This window comes from Aptenodytes patagonicus, chromosome 2 (assembly GCF_965638725.1).
Source record: "Aptenodytes patagonicus chromosome 2, bAptPat1.pri.cur, whole genome shotgun sequence".
NCBI classification, from domain to species: Eukaryota; Metazoa; Chordata; class Aves; order Sphenisciformes; family Spheniscidae; genus Aptenodytes; species Aptenodytes patagonicus.
This window is the reverse complement of record NC_134950.1, coordinates 41,806,155-41,822,920: the sequence shown is the minus strand read 5'-3', so window position 1 is coordinate 41,822,920 and position 16,766 is coordinate 41,806,155. Positions and strand designations below refer to the sequence as shown.

At 38.5% G+C, this 16,766-nt stretch overlaps 1 protein-coding gene across 1 annotated transcript in view; it reads right to left on the bottom strand.

Moving 5' to 3' along the window:
* The window catches only part of CA8 (carbonic anhydrase 8), a 53,046-nt gene that overhangs the window by 11,021 nt on the left and 25,259 nt on the right, over positions 1-16,766 (bottom strand). Inside the window, exons 4-8 of the mRNA XM_076332206.1 lie at positions 14,182-14,277; positions 11,677-11,739; positions 10,229-10,277; positions 7,493-7,605; positions 881-1,053 (exon numbers count right to left, since the gene is read on the bottom strand). Of these exons, the coding sequence (XP_076188321.1) occupies positions 919-1,053; positions 7,493-7,605; positions 10,229-10,277; positions 11,677-11,739; positions 14,182-14,277 (456 nt within the window). The 3' untranslated portion in view covers positions 881-918. The remainder of the gene's footprint in view (positions 1-880; positions 1,054-7,492; positions 7,606-10,228; positions 10,278-11,676; positions 11,740-14,181; positions 14,278-16,766) is intronic.

Here is a 16,766-nt window from a genome sequence, read left to right as displayed (position 1 = left end):
TTTTCTTGACGACTTCCCAGATTATCTGTCTTACTATTTGTAACAAGGTGGGGCCACCTCATTACAAACTTAACCATAAATGTTGGTGTCTTGACTCACTACTTTCAAGGTAACTAATTGTCTTGAACTGAAGCAGGGATAATGCTGGTTCACATCTGTATTAGCTCTTATGCATTGAATCCAACGTCACCCTTAAATTCTTGCTCTGTGAGCCAATGAAGGCTGAAAAAATCACTGAGGACAAGAAGAAGCAACTACTTTGATAAATGAAATATGAAAAATTAGACATGACAGAAGTTCATTAGTTTCCTCTTGTACCTGCACTGGTTTTGCCCAAGATTCAGTCTTGTTGGGAAAGAACAGCATTGTAAAGCAGGGAGAAGGGATCAAAAAAAAAAGGCCTCCTTTGAGAATTAAAGGCCTCCTCCCAGAACTATTACCCTGTTTTTTAACAGATAACACTAGAAAGATTCACCAATGACTGGTCTTCTAAAAACACGATAAGAAATCAACCAGTGAACCTCAGTAAATGGGGCAATCTACCACATAACCTAGGCACACTGTCCTATTGCTCACTGCAGTAGGAGAATTTTAAAGAAGTAACTGTGATCTAACTGTGCATGATCCACTGCCTACTGAAGTCAATACAAATACTTCAATTCATTACATTGCATATTAGATTCCAGCCACTAAAGAACCTAATAGTAACCAAACTATTATACCACAGGATAAAATAAAACAGTACAGTGTCAAAATTTACAATTGTGACAATATATCATAACATTAGCTAAAATTAACTCAGTGCGTTTTCTCCTTCAGCTAAATCTCCCCTATGAAAATTACTTCAATGTTTTGATTTTTCTGCTAAGCTTTTACTTACCTGAATAAAGATTTATTTTTGTTGTTCTTCCTCTTCTGCTACTGAAATGCAGCCCTGATGACTCTATCGCTAAGTGGCTGAGTTGGTCTGAAGTTATCTCCTAAGATTCCATCACAGCCTTCTAAAAGTTCTGCACCTTTAACATGTGTCCTCAGTCTACGAAATTCCTCTATCTGAAAGGCAGAAAAACAGACAGGAAGAAGCTGAGATACATTCCACTGTGGGACTAATGATCAAAATCAGTCTTGCCCCACCACTTCTGCAGCTTTGAAACTTGGAGTGTTCAGGTACAATATACTAAGGTCAAAAGACATCATTAATAACATTTTAAAATAGTTGTCAGCACTGTCAAAACATCTAACATATAGAGAAAAATAAGAACTTTTATGCACATGGTTTGGCAAACTTATCCTTTGCTTTTTCGTAACTTCTTTTGGGATCTATAACCTTCTTAGCCATTGTGGATTATATCCTATGAATCAATCTCACAGTTGTGACATGAGAGTAATCATTCTGGTCTTCTTCAAAGAAGTGCATTTCAGGAATAAGTTGGTCGACTATAAATTGTTTTGAATTTTTTCCATTGATTTATTTATTGCCTGAAATTGTTGCTTCATTTAAATAAAAATTATTTTCTAAACCAGGAAAATTCTGAACAGACTCTCAGCTTTAGAGGAAGTCTGTTGACATTTTATAGGGAAAAATATGATTTTTCACATCAAAACAAAATACCGCTTCAAAATTTCTGTAGATGTAGGTGCTAAGTGTACTTAGAAAATCAAAGAGTGTCAAAAATCAATATAAAACATTTCAATTGGTCCAAAACAAATATGTTTCTGGTTTATAGACTCTTTTTACGTTTTTCTAAATCTAATCTGGTGTAGGGAAGAATGTGAGCAGCTTCCATCTCCATCCCTGGTATCAGCATCAAGCTCTGTGTGATAAAAACCCTAAGAAAATCAATGCATATCTCAGCAACATTATACCTTATTGTTCAACAATGCTGTTTTTAAGAGTCTGGTATTTTAAATAAGTAGTTACAACTACTAAAAAAAATTGTGTTTGTTTTTGCTTTGGCACATTGACAAGCTATCTTAGCTGGATACAGCAAACCTACTGAAGGCTGACTTCCCTAGCCTGAGCCTTTGTACTCGTACTGACCCTGTGATGCCTTACTATCCAGCTCAATTGTGACTTGAAACTGAAGCTACACAGAAAGCAAAATGGAGCCTGAAGTATTTAATCATTTTATCATCTAAGAAATTATAGAGTGAATTTCTCCATGAAAAACACCCTATGAGGGATTACAGGGAGAATGCAAGTGTGATTCCAGAATTAAAAGAAATGAGGTACTAAACAGCAGGCAATGGTATTTTTATTTTTATATTGCCTGAAGAGAATACTTTCTTACTGCAACCTTGAAGACAACTGCCTTCATTGTTATTTTCCACTCTACAGCAGAATTGATACAGACTTATTTACCTGATTTAGAGGCTAGCTCTTCTCTGCTGTATTTTCCTCAAAAAACAGTGTGCTTATAAATCAACACTCAGCTTCTTGCAGCTGAGATATAAGGCAACAGCTTAGACTGAAAAGATGAAAAGCAGAACAAACTGTAAAGCTCCTTGAAAGTGCTTTTAGAGGCAGAACTCTGTTTTGGAAGATTTGTTTGTTTGTTTGTTTGTTTAAACAAACTGAAAACAAACCCACTACAGGCTTGGAACTGAAAAAGTCTTCAGGAGTCAAGTGCTGGTAAATCGCTGAACGGGTTTTGTAAAGGTACCTTCTTTCACCATCTGAATCAATTCTGGAAAGTCTGAAATAATTGTAGTTTAGGAAGAAGCATTTTACAAGAATGTGGCTTTTGTTTGATCTTTTGAGAATGAGAGACTTCAAACAAACACAGATGAAGGAGAGAGAAGAGCAGACTCTGCAAAGCTGGCATTTGTGAGCTGTCTCCTACAATAACTGCAAATGCTCTGCCCCAGTCCCCATAGTGAAATCTTTCTCCGGGAGGTACTCCTCACAAAGCAGCTTCCAGTTTCTTCAGTCAGGAAAGTAGGACTGACCTGATCCCTGTGCCTGCTCTTTAGTCTTCAGGGAAGTCAAGAATTGAAGCCCTGCTCCGAGGGGGAATTTCTTCTGAGCCCACCAGCCTCCTTGGTCAGTTTTTCATATCATGGTTCAGACCCCCATGACAGAGACCCTCTATATACATGGTGGTCTGCCTCACTCTTGAGAAGTAGTTGTCAGAAAAGGACATTGGCTGTGCTGATGTTACTTTTCGTATTACATTCCCATGTGATAAGGCAATAATATGTGTGCCCCACTTACCCTGCTTCCTCTAATATGGAACCATTTACTATCTCCTCCCAGCCCCTCACAAGTCATTGCTGTGAAGTACACCCTGTAGGACTGCCGAGGAAATAGGTATTTTAGAGGCACATGGCTAAGCACCCTTGGATATTCACACACTTTCAACAGGAATAGCCATTTATAAAAGTTTTTCTCGCGCCCAGAAGACACTAAGGATGACCCAGGCCTGTTCACACAAAAATGCAGGATCCAATTCTAATCAGTGAAAGGGTAAATACATAATGTTAGCATTTCTACTGAGTAAAAACAAAGTTAGTTTATATTTTGTAGACTTTTGCAAGAATGTTTTTACCACTTCCCTGTATTCAGATCCTGAATACTGCTTTCTTCTGTTTCATTTAAAATTTTGCTGAAGAATAGAACACACAAAATGAAGAATTTGCATGTTTTCTCTACAAACATTTCTTCTACATGAGGAATAGAAGCATCATCCTTTTGTTTGAAAATTTCACATGCCTCCATGACACCTTCCAGGAACACAGACCTGTTTCCCAGTAAACAGAATACTGTGAACCTCTCAGAGTGCTTTATTTCACAAACTACATAAATTTTGCACAATTCCCACTCCAGCTCCATATGCTCGTTACTATTTCTGTCCTTTAGGAGGTCTTGATTTTGAGTGAGGTAGACAAAAGGACTAGAGACCTCACCATTCAATACAAAAACAGTTAACTCCGACAATGAGTACAGAAGAACGACAGCTCCTTGCTGCATCATTGTTTAAAATCCCTACTCTGAATGGCTTAGACAATGTACTTATTCTGGGCTTCACTGAACCACAAAGCACATTATTCACAGATGTCCAATTTTTTAAAAATATAGTGGAGAGAAGCATGAGCAAGTCTTTTTCAATTATTTCCTGCTCTTTACTGGCCTAAGAGGAGGAATTTTTCTATTTTCTCCCATTGCATTTCAGCAGCGTACATGCATGGGCAAGATGTCTCACAATAGCAGTCAACACAGTTCTTTCTGGGCTGTGTATTTCAACATAAGACAAGTGAGGACGATAAAAAACACAAAAGGAGGGCAGGAATATGAAAAAAGAGCACTGCAGGGTGCAGCTTTCCAGACAAGCTCCTTTCCACTGAGGTCAGTAATAAAACTCCCAAGGACAGGATTTGCAAAGCCCTTATTCTCCAGGGGAGAAGAGTCGCTTGCACACTTTATCCAGACCTCACAGAACCACCCGTGAAGGAAACAGCTCTCTGATGGAAGTGAAGCCTCATGTCAAAGAAAATGACTTCCAGTGAGGAGACAGCGTTGGACTCCAGGAAAGCACATCCTGATGCTGCAGTCCTGGCTTGCTCTTTTGCTGTTCATATAACCAACGCACTCAGATCCCAGCTGCTGAAGTGAGGTGCATATGGAGATGAATCTCTTTTCACTTAACGGTGACTTAGATCAGTAGCAAATCAACTCATCAGTATCAACTTTACTATCTATAAATGTCTTCAGGAGAAACAGAAAAAGGTTCTCTACTTTGCAATGGTCAGCCTATTATGCCTATGCCAAAAAAGTTACTTCTCCATTGTTTCAAAATAAGCAAATGTGAAAATACATAGATGTGACCATGAACTAGAATTGCAATTTTATTCATTTTTTCCCCTTATGACCCACAGTTTGTTAAGCTAATCAATATTGCTATGTTTATTACAGAAAATGAGAATGTGAATTAGTATCTTGTCTCCAATGTATTAACTAGCTTCATCAAAGGAAGGCAGTAAAACCTACTCCATATCAGACTGTATCATCTTTATTGTTACTTGTTATTGACACTCAGAAGTTGGTTATTTTAGGGCCTGAAAAATGAAAATAGCAAGCCTTGAATTTGTCTCTTACTGGCTATAACCACAGATGATACTAGTATTTATATAAATCGCTTGAAGTTTCATAAGCTGTGTTCATTAGTATCCCACAGAAGAAAGTTCTACAAATTAATGACACATGTAAAATAATGTATTTAAAACCATTAAAAATGCATTTTCACTGATACCTATGCTTTAATACCACAAGCAGGCTTAATAAAATTAAATGCCTTTACCAGCCTTCCATGGATGATTCAGAATGGTATATGCTATACTACATCCTCTTATTTTCCGTAGACAAAAGCCCTTGCATTTCTAATCCCTCCTTAAACAGAATCTCTCATAGGTACTCATGCCCACATGCACAAAAGAGGCCAGATACTTAATTGCAGCCAAAATGCTAATTACAAGTTAAAATCTTGGATGTCTAGGCTATAGCAAAATATTCTGGCACCCCCAAAATCTTATTCTGGGCATCCTGAAGAGCTCTCAGTCCCTTTTGGCTTTAGAATCCCAGAATCACTGTCTCTCACTTACTTGTCCCCGTGTTTATTTTCAACTGACATTCTGAAAGGAGTATCTGATGCAAGTAAAATTTTTACCCCACCTTGGTGAAAGTCCTTCATGTTCTTAGTAAGTCCTTTCTGCACAACCTCAACTTTAATGCTGCTGCATTCATAACTAGCAGTGAGGATTTTTTTTCTAATTGATGCTGATCTACGACAAGTACAAAGTATTGTGGATCATCTTGGCATAAGTCCGCTCCAATCTCTCACTCTGCTCCAATGCCACGTCTCACCTGCATACTGTGTCAGTGGCAGGGAAAAAGCCCCTCCATGACTTGTACGCCCTTCATCACTGCAATGTTCTTGTTTGATTGGATTTATACCAATCAAAGTAATGCAGCAACACAAACCAGCTACCCCTCACCTAAAGAAGGCCATGGTTATGAAACACACTCTTTTCCCAGGCACTGTGGGCCATTCTTTTCCCCAGGCACAATATTCTCTTCTGGAGACTTATCCCCTTCACACCATGTTCCAAGATCTTGTTTTCTTGTGGTAAATGAGCACATAATATTAACTAAAGTTGCATTTCTCTGCTTAATTCCTCTTTCATTCATCCCCTCACCGTCTCCCACCACATGTGGATGGCTTGAACTGTGCCCTCCTCTGTGCATTGACTGGATTAAAAGGGAATAGAGACTACAAAATCTGCAACTAGCATGAAATAAAATATCATACAATGTCTCAGTGTAATAGCTATGGTCTTTATACTTCTGATTAAGTCCTCTTACTTATCCATATCATATCTGGACAATTAGCTACCTAGTTACAAAATGCACTCTGTCTTTAAAAGTTATTCTTAATCTAGTAATGCCAACAGAGTTCTGTTTCCATTTACTCATTAGTAAGCAGCTATAAGACTTATCCTTTCATAAGCAAATAAATACCAGATTCCTGATGGGATACATTTAAGTTGCATCTACCATACAAATAAGCTTATTGGGACCTATTGCTTTTATCCTATGATTAGAACTAGAATTCAGTTTTCATATGAAAAGAAACACTGCCAATTTCAAATTGTTAAAATTGTTAAAACATTGTGCTGGGATTCCTAGCAAAATTTTAGATTATTAAAGCTGAAATAATTTAAATGTGACTTTATCACCTTTTATACTTTTTTCTTTTCTGTTTGCACATGCTTCAGAGCAGTCAATGAAAATTAATGCATTCAGCTTCAGGGATTCTAGATAGTTTCACTTAAATTAAACCCACATTCCTCCAGTTGGGATTCACAGACTGTGGGAGAATATTCATCAGGAGTTTTCATTGTTTTTGCTGGGATTATTTGCAGACAGCTTTGAAATGTTTGCTATAGAAAGGCTCACATGACTGTTAGATATAATTTTTAAAAAAAACCTTTAAAATACATACGTGTGAAATAAAATTTAAATAGGTAGCTTCCATTTGACATTTATTATAAAACAGAATTTAAAAAGAGCAAGATAAGTTAAATATAGTTCAATGCAATATAGCTAGCCTGTACTATGTTAACATTTTTCATTCTCCAGGACACAGTGTCTCCCTGTGCTTTTTTGTTCCTTTAACATCAAAAAGCAGTGATATTTGAAAGCTTACAGTTACAAAGAATTGAATTTCTTTTGCCCATTGACTTCTTTCTTTCTTTTTCTTTCACTTAAATAAAGAATTATTTTAAATGCAGATGAGAAATGATAACAAGGTTTTTCATCTCTGACCTTTGCATTGCTTTCAGTGACTCAAAAGGCTTAACCTTTACTTGAAAAGCCATGTACTGATCTAATGGGATCTTCAAGGAGAACAGATATAATGCCCTGATATATATATTTGCACGCTATAACCTTTAGCTGATAACCATATTCCAAGGTCACTTTAAGCACAGCTGTTACCTGCACTTGGGACACAGTCAAAGGATAGCGAAATAATATCCAGGTGACACCTTCACTGCAGGGTGGAATGGTTAGAGAGCCCTCATACACCCAGTAGTCACGCAGTAGAGGATCTGAAATTAAAAGAAATGTGGAATTTTAATGACATTAAGGAAGATAATTGTGGCTTTCCAATTATGACGGCTTATGATAGCCATGGACTTGCTCATATGATGAAGTTAGTATGCAGTAAGTTAAGATGTGAATTTATAACCTGCCAAGCACTGTCCCCTACTTTCTCATGTGAACATACACGAGCTTATGGTCATTACATTACAGTAACTTCCCTTGCAGATGAGTATTTTAAAGATGAAAATGCCACTTTATAGATGTGAAAAATAACATGCACAACTCCTTAAACTAACACATCAATGAAATAATATGGTGGGAAATAACTCCCGTTAGTGTCAAAAGCTACAAGAGACATCCCATTTTGAAGACAGAGGGACTGTAGTGATCACATTTTAACTGACTTCTATATTTAGGATATGTCTCAAGGATGAATTTATTTCATTTTTTAGAAAAATTCAGTGAAAACAGCTCAAGCCAAACTTTTCAGTTCACAATTCTGGTGACATATTTTTTGAGATGCATTGGCGTCTCCTAGCTTTGGAAAAGTGAGTTGAAATTCACAGGGAAAAAAATCAAGGTTTATTTAAAAATAAACTTACTTTAATAAGTTTATAAACTTATTAATAGGTTTATAAATAACTGTTAGAATAAACAGTTGTCTCTCAAGAAAACGTACAATGGTTTTAACTATGCATACATGTTTGATTTTAATTATTTTAATTTTAATTCCCCAGAGATTCCAGTCAAACCACACTTCATAAGTGAGACTACACAGGGCTGCCCTTTGCTGCTGTAGGCCATACTCACAAATGACTCCCTGACACAGCTTAAGAAGTACATATAGGAAACTGCCTCACTGTAAAAGAGGGCACAAGAAACAAACCTTGAGAGGAACTGGAGACAAAGGCTGGTTAATCATGGCATGGAGAGCTAGGGGGAAGGTTGTGACTAGCTTGACAAGGACAAGATGGGAGGTTGGAAACTGGAATAAACTTGCTTGTTTGATCTAACTTGTTACTGCCATTTCACTACTAGCTCAGAGGAGTATCAGTGGAATTAAATCTTGCTAATGAAGCCTGTGATTGTCAGTTTTGTTTTGTTGGTGTAATTTTCTTTCTCAGTTAGGGAATTACATAGCAAATCCACTGAAAGCAAGTTGCATTGTCAAACACTCAAAAGTTAAGAACTGCAAGAATTCAGCCCATCCTGTGCATGCATTGTGACACCATCTTGTTACATGATCACGTATGTCTTTTCTAGAGAACCTTTCATCATTTACTTGCAAAGATAGGTGATTTTCTTTTGAAAAGCATCTAATAACATTTGGATTTCTCAGTACAATATGTGGTCCTTGGTCTTCTTTTTCCCATGCTATTCAAATCCTGCTTGTTAGAAGGACCACATTTTCTCATTTTTCGTATTTTCGTATGCACTCATTTCTTCAGTGTCTGAGTGCTTCACAAACATGAATTAATTTATCCTTCCAACACCCCAGTGTGGTGAGGAAGGACAGATTACCCCCACACTTTAAAGCTGGGGAACTGAGGCACAGAGAAGTTAAGGTCAAATGCATCTATTCATTTGAGGTGTTCAATATGAGATGCTTAGAACCTGATTTCTTAGAGTAGTTAACTTTCTATAGCACTTAGTGCAGTCAGAGCACTGCTCCCATTGACTTCAGTTGGAGGTGTAAGCACTCAGCACTTCTGCAAATCAGACCCCATGATCTCAAGTCGGGCACCTAGAAAATGAGGAACACACAGTTAGAGATGACTTGTGAAAATTTTGGTTTATGTGACTTGATCAGCATCAAAGAGGAACTGTGAGGCAGGGGTCCTGTAAAAAATAACTTATGGTCACGCAATTAAAAGATGTTTTATAACACATATGCATGAAGGGGCACAGGCAGCCTTAATTCCTGTAATTCCTAATTGCTGAGCACTTGACTTTGCAACCTAAACAATATTCTCTTAATATAATTAATATAGGTTAATGTAGACCTGGATTACTTTGGAAAATTGAAGATCTTGCCACTATGACATGGAATTTAGCTCAGAAGGATTCCTTGCAGAAACATTCATCTTGTAGAGATGCATTTTTTAAAAAGTGACCTTTTTTTCAAGACAAGGTAGAGGAAGTGGTTGTTTGTTACTGTTACTCTTTAACTTTTAGCTATATGTATTTGAATTTGCCTCCCATTGTCACTACCCCTTGTATGCTATACAACTGTCATCGCATTATGGCATTGTCCTTTGATGCTGCCAAAAAGCTACCTTGGTAAGTGGGTAACCTTGCTTCCTATTTTATGCTGAAGTAGAGAAAGGAGTACACACAGCTCCCCCTCAAGGTGGGATGATAAATCATCAAGAAAGCTAGCCACAGTGTTGCCAGCAGTGCATGGACTACAGTATCACATCCCACTCACACGATGATGGTGCGGATTCATCATAAGTTCCCAAGGGACTTCATCACTATCCCTGTTAGCACCACTAGGTGCAAAATGCCGTACCACCTTACGGGACACACTCTCAGGCTTGCAGTTAGGCTATGCTTTAGACCAAGATTGTCTCAGCCTCTGCAATTAGCTAGTAATCCACCCACACAAAAGTAAGCAAAGGCACCTACCTGGCAATAAAGAGTTGGGATTAAAACAGGGTATTGTTTTGGACTTTCCCTGAAAAAACGAATACAAATCAATCTCATCTCTAGTTTCTTATTAAAATGATGATGAATGGAGAGGTAAAACACACCGTGTGTTCTTATAACATTAAGCCTTGAATTCCTGTGCAAAGCAACCTCATTAATAGCCCCCATTTAATCATCACTGCATCTGTCCTTGCAGCTATACAAGCACCTTTTTTTATTCTATTTTATATTTTACTTCTAAGGTTATCTCAGCAATTTCTTAACTTTCTGCCTTTAGTACCTGGGCTCCTTCCAGGTCCTAGCCTTGAAATCTTCTATATGAAATTCAGGGGTTCCATACAAAATTAGTTTAAGAAACAAGGGCCAAAGTGAGCTTTTCCTTCACCGACATGGATAACACTTAATAAAATAAAGCTGGTTCCACATATTTAATGCAAGAAAATTTTATGTATGCCAAAAGTACATTTGATGTTGACCCTCTGAAAGTCATTAGTATAACACACTCACAATGACAAGGCCTTTCATGACCTTCCTCCACTTGGCTGTCCTTTCAGTAATGAAACTACAGAGTTCCATACACTGTTGTTTTCTCTGACAAACCACAACACCTTCATAAACAATGAGTTTATAATATTAAACATCATGACTGAAGTTTACCATATATTATTTGACTAAAAGAGGATTTTCAATTCTCTAATAACAGCTTTTAATTTTTCTACACTTCAGCATCCACTGAAGTTGAATGGCTTATCTCTCCAGACCAATACAGAACATCTCATTAATACATCTCAAAATCCTTTAAAATCAAAGGTAAGTATGATTATTTCTGTGTTACAGACAGAGACTATGAAGCAGAGAGATGGAAGTAACTTGCCCAAGGTCATTTAAGATAGCATCAACATTCTGGAGAGCACTCATATCTCCTCAGTCCTGCTAGGCTTATTATCTGTCCTTCAGGATCCCCACACATAATCCACCTGACAAGATGGCATTGTGTTTTTGCTGATTTCCCACTGCAAGTTAATATGGGTGCTCAGTTCATCTATTCTTTTCCTCTACAAATTAAAACCAGGTAAGTTTGGAGATGCTGTTGCTGCTGGTGTTCACTAAGCATGTTGCAGTGCTTGCATTCACACTGACTTAATGAAAATCACTGAAAAGGTAGTACTTGCAATCAGTTACTGGTATAGAAGATCAAACCTTCTGGCCATCAGAAAAGGAAGTAACTATAAAGACTGTATATTACCTAAAAGTACTGTAAAATGCTGAGCTTCTGATGCAGGCCACCAAACCATGGCTTTCACACGTGCTTTTACTACAGACGCATCTGAAACCCTTCACTTGGCTTCAGTGTTTCATATATGCCCTTCGCTCTCTCACTCTCTCTCTGGTCAGTGAAGGAAGCATTTCTTCAGACAATGCCTTACCTTGTACTGGATGTCCTGGAGAATTTCAGTTACAGCCTTTAGACCTACATGCTCTTTTCCTATCTGAAATACAGCAAGCAAAGATGAGTTTCAGTATTTTGCTATTTCTGAAACTGTGAGGCAAGACAGAGGTCAACCAGAACAGTAAGTTCTGTAGTTGTTTTCAGTTAAGCTACACAACCTTGTGTTAACCAAATACACTGATACATGGCAACTCCAAACAATTAAAACACAATAAAGTCACCAGTCAAAAGTAAACAAGGTGTAAATAACTTTAAATCAGAGACAGAAACTCACAGAACAAGAGAAAGAGTCACAGTTAAGTCTGGTAAGCTTTGACTAACCCTGTTTTGCAGCATATACTGCATGTGGAGTCAAAATCATGCACCATTACAGCACATAAATGCCAAGGATACAGTTTGTCCTTACCAGTTTTTGCCAGAAAAGTACACAGAAAGGAACAGAGTGAACAAACATGACAGACGCTTTTTGAATTTGCTCCCACAGTGTTCCAAATCTGACCCAAGGTATCTCTGAAGCTTGGAGGAGTTTTTTCCTGCCTGCAGAGCACAGAATGGCAGATTCCCTCCCTTATGGCATCTCTGGGATCCTGCTCCCGGCAGCCTGCAGCACTACTTTTATGGAATATCTTTAAGGCATGGAAGATGGGGCTTTCATAAGAAACCCGTTCTTGAAATAAGATATTCTTATTTTGTATGAACATTGTTCACCCTGTACACTGATTTCAGCTGCTTCTGATCTAAATCACCCATCCTAGGACCCTAGCTTTTACCTTCAGAACAACACTGGCAAAATAGTTAGACTCAGAACGGCCTTCCACTTGATTTCTTTGCCAACGTGTGCACATATGAGGTGAGGAATGAAGCAGGCATGAGTGAGAACGGGACAGCTGGACCCTGAAAAATTTGTTCGCTTTTTGTTTCTCTTGGAATAGAATGCCACAGTAGTCACTGGAAGGAAACAATCGAATGTAAACAATAGATAGGTTGTCATTTCTAGGAATTTAAGAGGATTTTCTTTTGTTTCAGAATGGGTTTTCCATTTAAAACCTTCAAAGTGGGTAAAAGATATTGAAATGTCTTCAAAGATGCTGTTTCTAAATTAATAATCACCAAGGGCTGTCACTTAAATCAGTGAAAATATTTTCATTGACCTTAAAATGATGTGTTTGAGAACCGTGGTGCAAAACTATTACATTTCCATGCCTTTAACAGGAGAAATGGTCACTGAATTTCCTGTCCCCATTCCTTTAATAAACAGCATAAATACTATTTTTCCTTGGTCAATTGTAATTATATGATGCCTTTCTTGGCTAATGAAAAAGCCGTTTGGAATGCTTAAGAACTCTGATGAAGGTGAGAGACTAGAAATGGAAAATGTAACATTGAAGTTTCAGATTTATTTAAGAACTTATATATAACTTTCTAACTAACTTGAAGGTTACCTCTGCTGGAATTAGAAGGTGACTTACATAAGCAATTATCACACAGCCCTCTAGGATACAAAACTGAAGACATTCTAACTTCCATTTTTAGCAGTTCTATCTGATTGTTGGAGCTGTAACCAATGTACCTTTAAATTCAAACAGAGGTAAAGCTTAAAGGCATTCATAAACTTGTTACGGAATACGACAAATTAATAATATCACTGTGAAAGAAAATCCATTTGATCTAAGCACGAACTCTAAACCTCTTCCTCCAAACCCATTTAAATAAAACAGTTTGCCATTTCTTATGAGGAGGATGAGAATCTGGTGCTTGAGGACTAAAACTGAAAATCTTCTTTATAGAGTGCAGCCCTTGAAAAACCTTCAACAGCAATTAGATTATGGGGCAAATTTCCCAGCTTGCATTACACCTTCTCCCCAGCAAGCTTTCAGCCTCCTCATTGCAGCTTTTCTGAGGGTCTGTGGCAAGACTCTATACACTCTCAGACTGGAGCCTCTGAAGAATTAATATGACTCCACCTCATATTTGTCCTGTGTGAAGAAACACACTTGTCACTGTGTTCAGAAAACACAATCCTACTACCAGTTTTTGGCTGTGCCAATGGGTTAGTAGGGTTTTTTTCCCTCTTTCCTCCTCTGTATATTTCCTCAATCCCCGAACAGCAGGCCTGGTCAGGAATGGAGAAAAACACCTTACAGAGGTAGTGAAGCACCTGTACCTCCTGACAGCCCTCATTCTGCCCTCAGAGGAATGGAGAGTGGATGTCTGCTTATAGTCAGTCACAGAGAGAGATGGCAGACTATGTATTATCCCTTCTTTAACTAAGATACTTTCAATATCCTCTTTAACAAGAATTACTTATTTAGCACATACCTACACAGAAGACATGACTGAGAAGTATCTTTTGAATACAATACCAGCAGTCATACATTGTTCTATTTTATGAAATCATTAAAAATGAAACAAAATGGAAAGGAACTTATTTTCCTCAGACAAATGATAGTGCATGATAACAAGTGCAACACAGGAAACTTACCTGCACAAACAAAGCAATAATAGCTATGCCGTGCTTCTTCCCTACTGCCTCATCAATGCTGCTGTACAGTGTGGAGTTCCAGTGCATTAGATGAAGCTAAAACAAAGCAGTGCAAATAGACCAATAGAGAAATATGTTTTGTAATAAAAAACCACCAGCAGTTAACGTCAATTAACAAAGCCTCAACATGTGTGTGTGCATGCGTGAATATACATATGTGCATGCCTATGGCTGTGCACGTATATCTATATAAGTGGATTGCTATTATAAACATCAGGAATCCCAAGAAAAAAAAAGGTCGGCTGCAGAGAAAGTGATGTATAGCCAGTTACCAAATATCTACAACAAAGGTGGGAATAACTACGCTAATGATGCTAATGATGATTTACCAACTCCCTCACTTTGAATACTGAAATGACGTCACCTAATGAAACCCACCAGTCTTGCCTCTCAGCCAGCCAGCTCTCTTCCAAGGCAGGAGTATGATTATGGACATAAGCTGTCCAAACACACGTTTGATTATCTTAATGTCACTTGTCTCACATATCACCTCCCAAGATGAGTCACTCAAATGTCAGTAGTAAGAGTAGGAGAAGTGATTTCAGGAAAGGTTAAACATAGAGAAAGCCAAGCAGAGAAAAATGGCTGGAGGACCACCTTAGGGACAGCAGTGAAAGGAATGCTAAAGAGTAAAACACGAGCCCTCAACTGCCTTCTTCTGCAAGGTAACAGGGCCTGTAGGAGTTAATGCATGAATACATGTCAGGCAGCAGGCACCGGGTGGTAAACACGAAGTCTGTTCTGGTGCGGTGTCACAGCATGACTTGGGAAGTGGTGTTTGAGAAAAGTGCTGGAAGACAGACTAGCAGGCGGTTGGAAAGGGAGGAAGGAAGGGAGGGGAGGGAGGGGAAGGAGGAGGGTGGGAAGGGAGATGGGGGGAAGAGGGGAAAGAGAAAAGTGCTGGAAAACAGACTGACAGCAGGAAAGAGAGAAAGAGAGAGAGAGAGAAGGGGGGAGAGGGAAGGAAGGGCAGAAGAAAGGAAGGGTGGAAAGAAGGGCAGAAAGGTGGGGGGAGGAAGGAAGGAAGGAAGGAAGGAAGGAAGGAAGGAAGGAAGGAAGGAAGGAAGGAAGGAAGGAAGGAAGGGACAGCACTATCTACTGAGAGGCAATATGCATTTCAAACATGAGTTTTTCCAGCACTAATGCTAAAACGTAATCTCTGTGGCTGGGTCTGATAACATTGCAGAGCTTCAACATCCTAAGCACAGCTGCTTTGAAGTCTATCTGCCAACAACTTTTGCACATTCCACATAGATAAAACAGCTAAAAAAATACAAACTCTTAGATTTAATTCCCGTTGTAAAATTGTGATGAATGTTTTGCTCAGTCATGTGCCTAAGCAGTTAAAATGTCAACCTGTTATCTAACATTGTTTCTCCCTTCAGCAAAATTATTTTTTAAAACAGATAGTGTGTCTTCCTATTTCGTGTTTCATTTCTGCCCAGTAACGGCCTCTGTGAAATGCTTATTTCCCCTTACACAGCAGTTCACTCTGGCATCTCAGCATTTCAGAAGACCAGTTCCTCAAGCGATCACTCTCCCCTTATTTAATCTCTGATGAGAATTTTTGGCACCCCTCTTGATGATTGTCGTTTCAAAAGTCAATATAAAATTTTAAATTAACATATTGTAAATCGAATTAAATTCCAAATTATCATACAAATAATTCTATTCATGCTGATCAAAGGCATCTGCTGCGGTAAAACCATGAAACCTTTTTCTTAAAAAATATAATAATTCATTTGCACATGAGAACACTAATACAAATGTACTTGCCCACGGCTACAAAACTTCTAGACATATAAATGCTACCTGTTAGAACTAAGTTATCTCACTATCGCCGATGGATTTACTTGGTGCCATGTATTTTATCATCTATAAAAAGCTTTGTTACACATTTGATTTGCCTTTGGCTTTTAAAGTAACAAAACCACAGGATCAAATAATGAGATTTCAGTCTCCAGCACTCACTTCAGCAGACACAGAACTACCACCACCCAAGAAGATAAAGTCAAAGCATTGCATTTTCCAAGATGAGCCTGGAGTTTGCATCAGCTATCCACCAGAGGGGGCTCACGGAGTCCCACGATCCTCGCCAAAATCCTCACGTTAAGAAGGAAACATGAAAGAAAAAGGTTGGGGTGACTGCAGTGATGGCAATGTCCTTGGTGCGGCGAGAACAACGCTGTGTGGCACCACCACTCAGTTGGTTGGAAATGTCAAAGCAAGCTTGTCCTTTAATGGCTGGAACAATAGCACTGAGAGTGATTGCCAAATGTAAAGAGACCATGACTTTGACTGTGTCAACAGGCGGGTCTTGGCTACAGCTGCTGTGGCATTCAGCAGCGTGTTACGCTCCTTTGGAGGTGAAGTCTAATCTGACATTTGTCTGCATTCTGACAACAGTGTTTTTTTTCTGAAGATTTGAAAGGAAAATGCTGAGCCTCAGCAAGAGGAAAATGAGCAAGCACTTCAGACTGTACCAGCAATGACCCCAGTTTATCCAGAAACAGATTGTTGTCCTG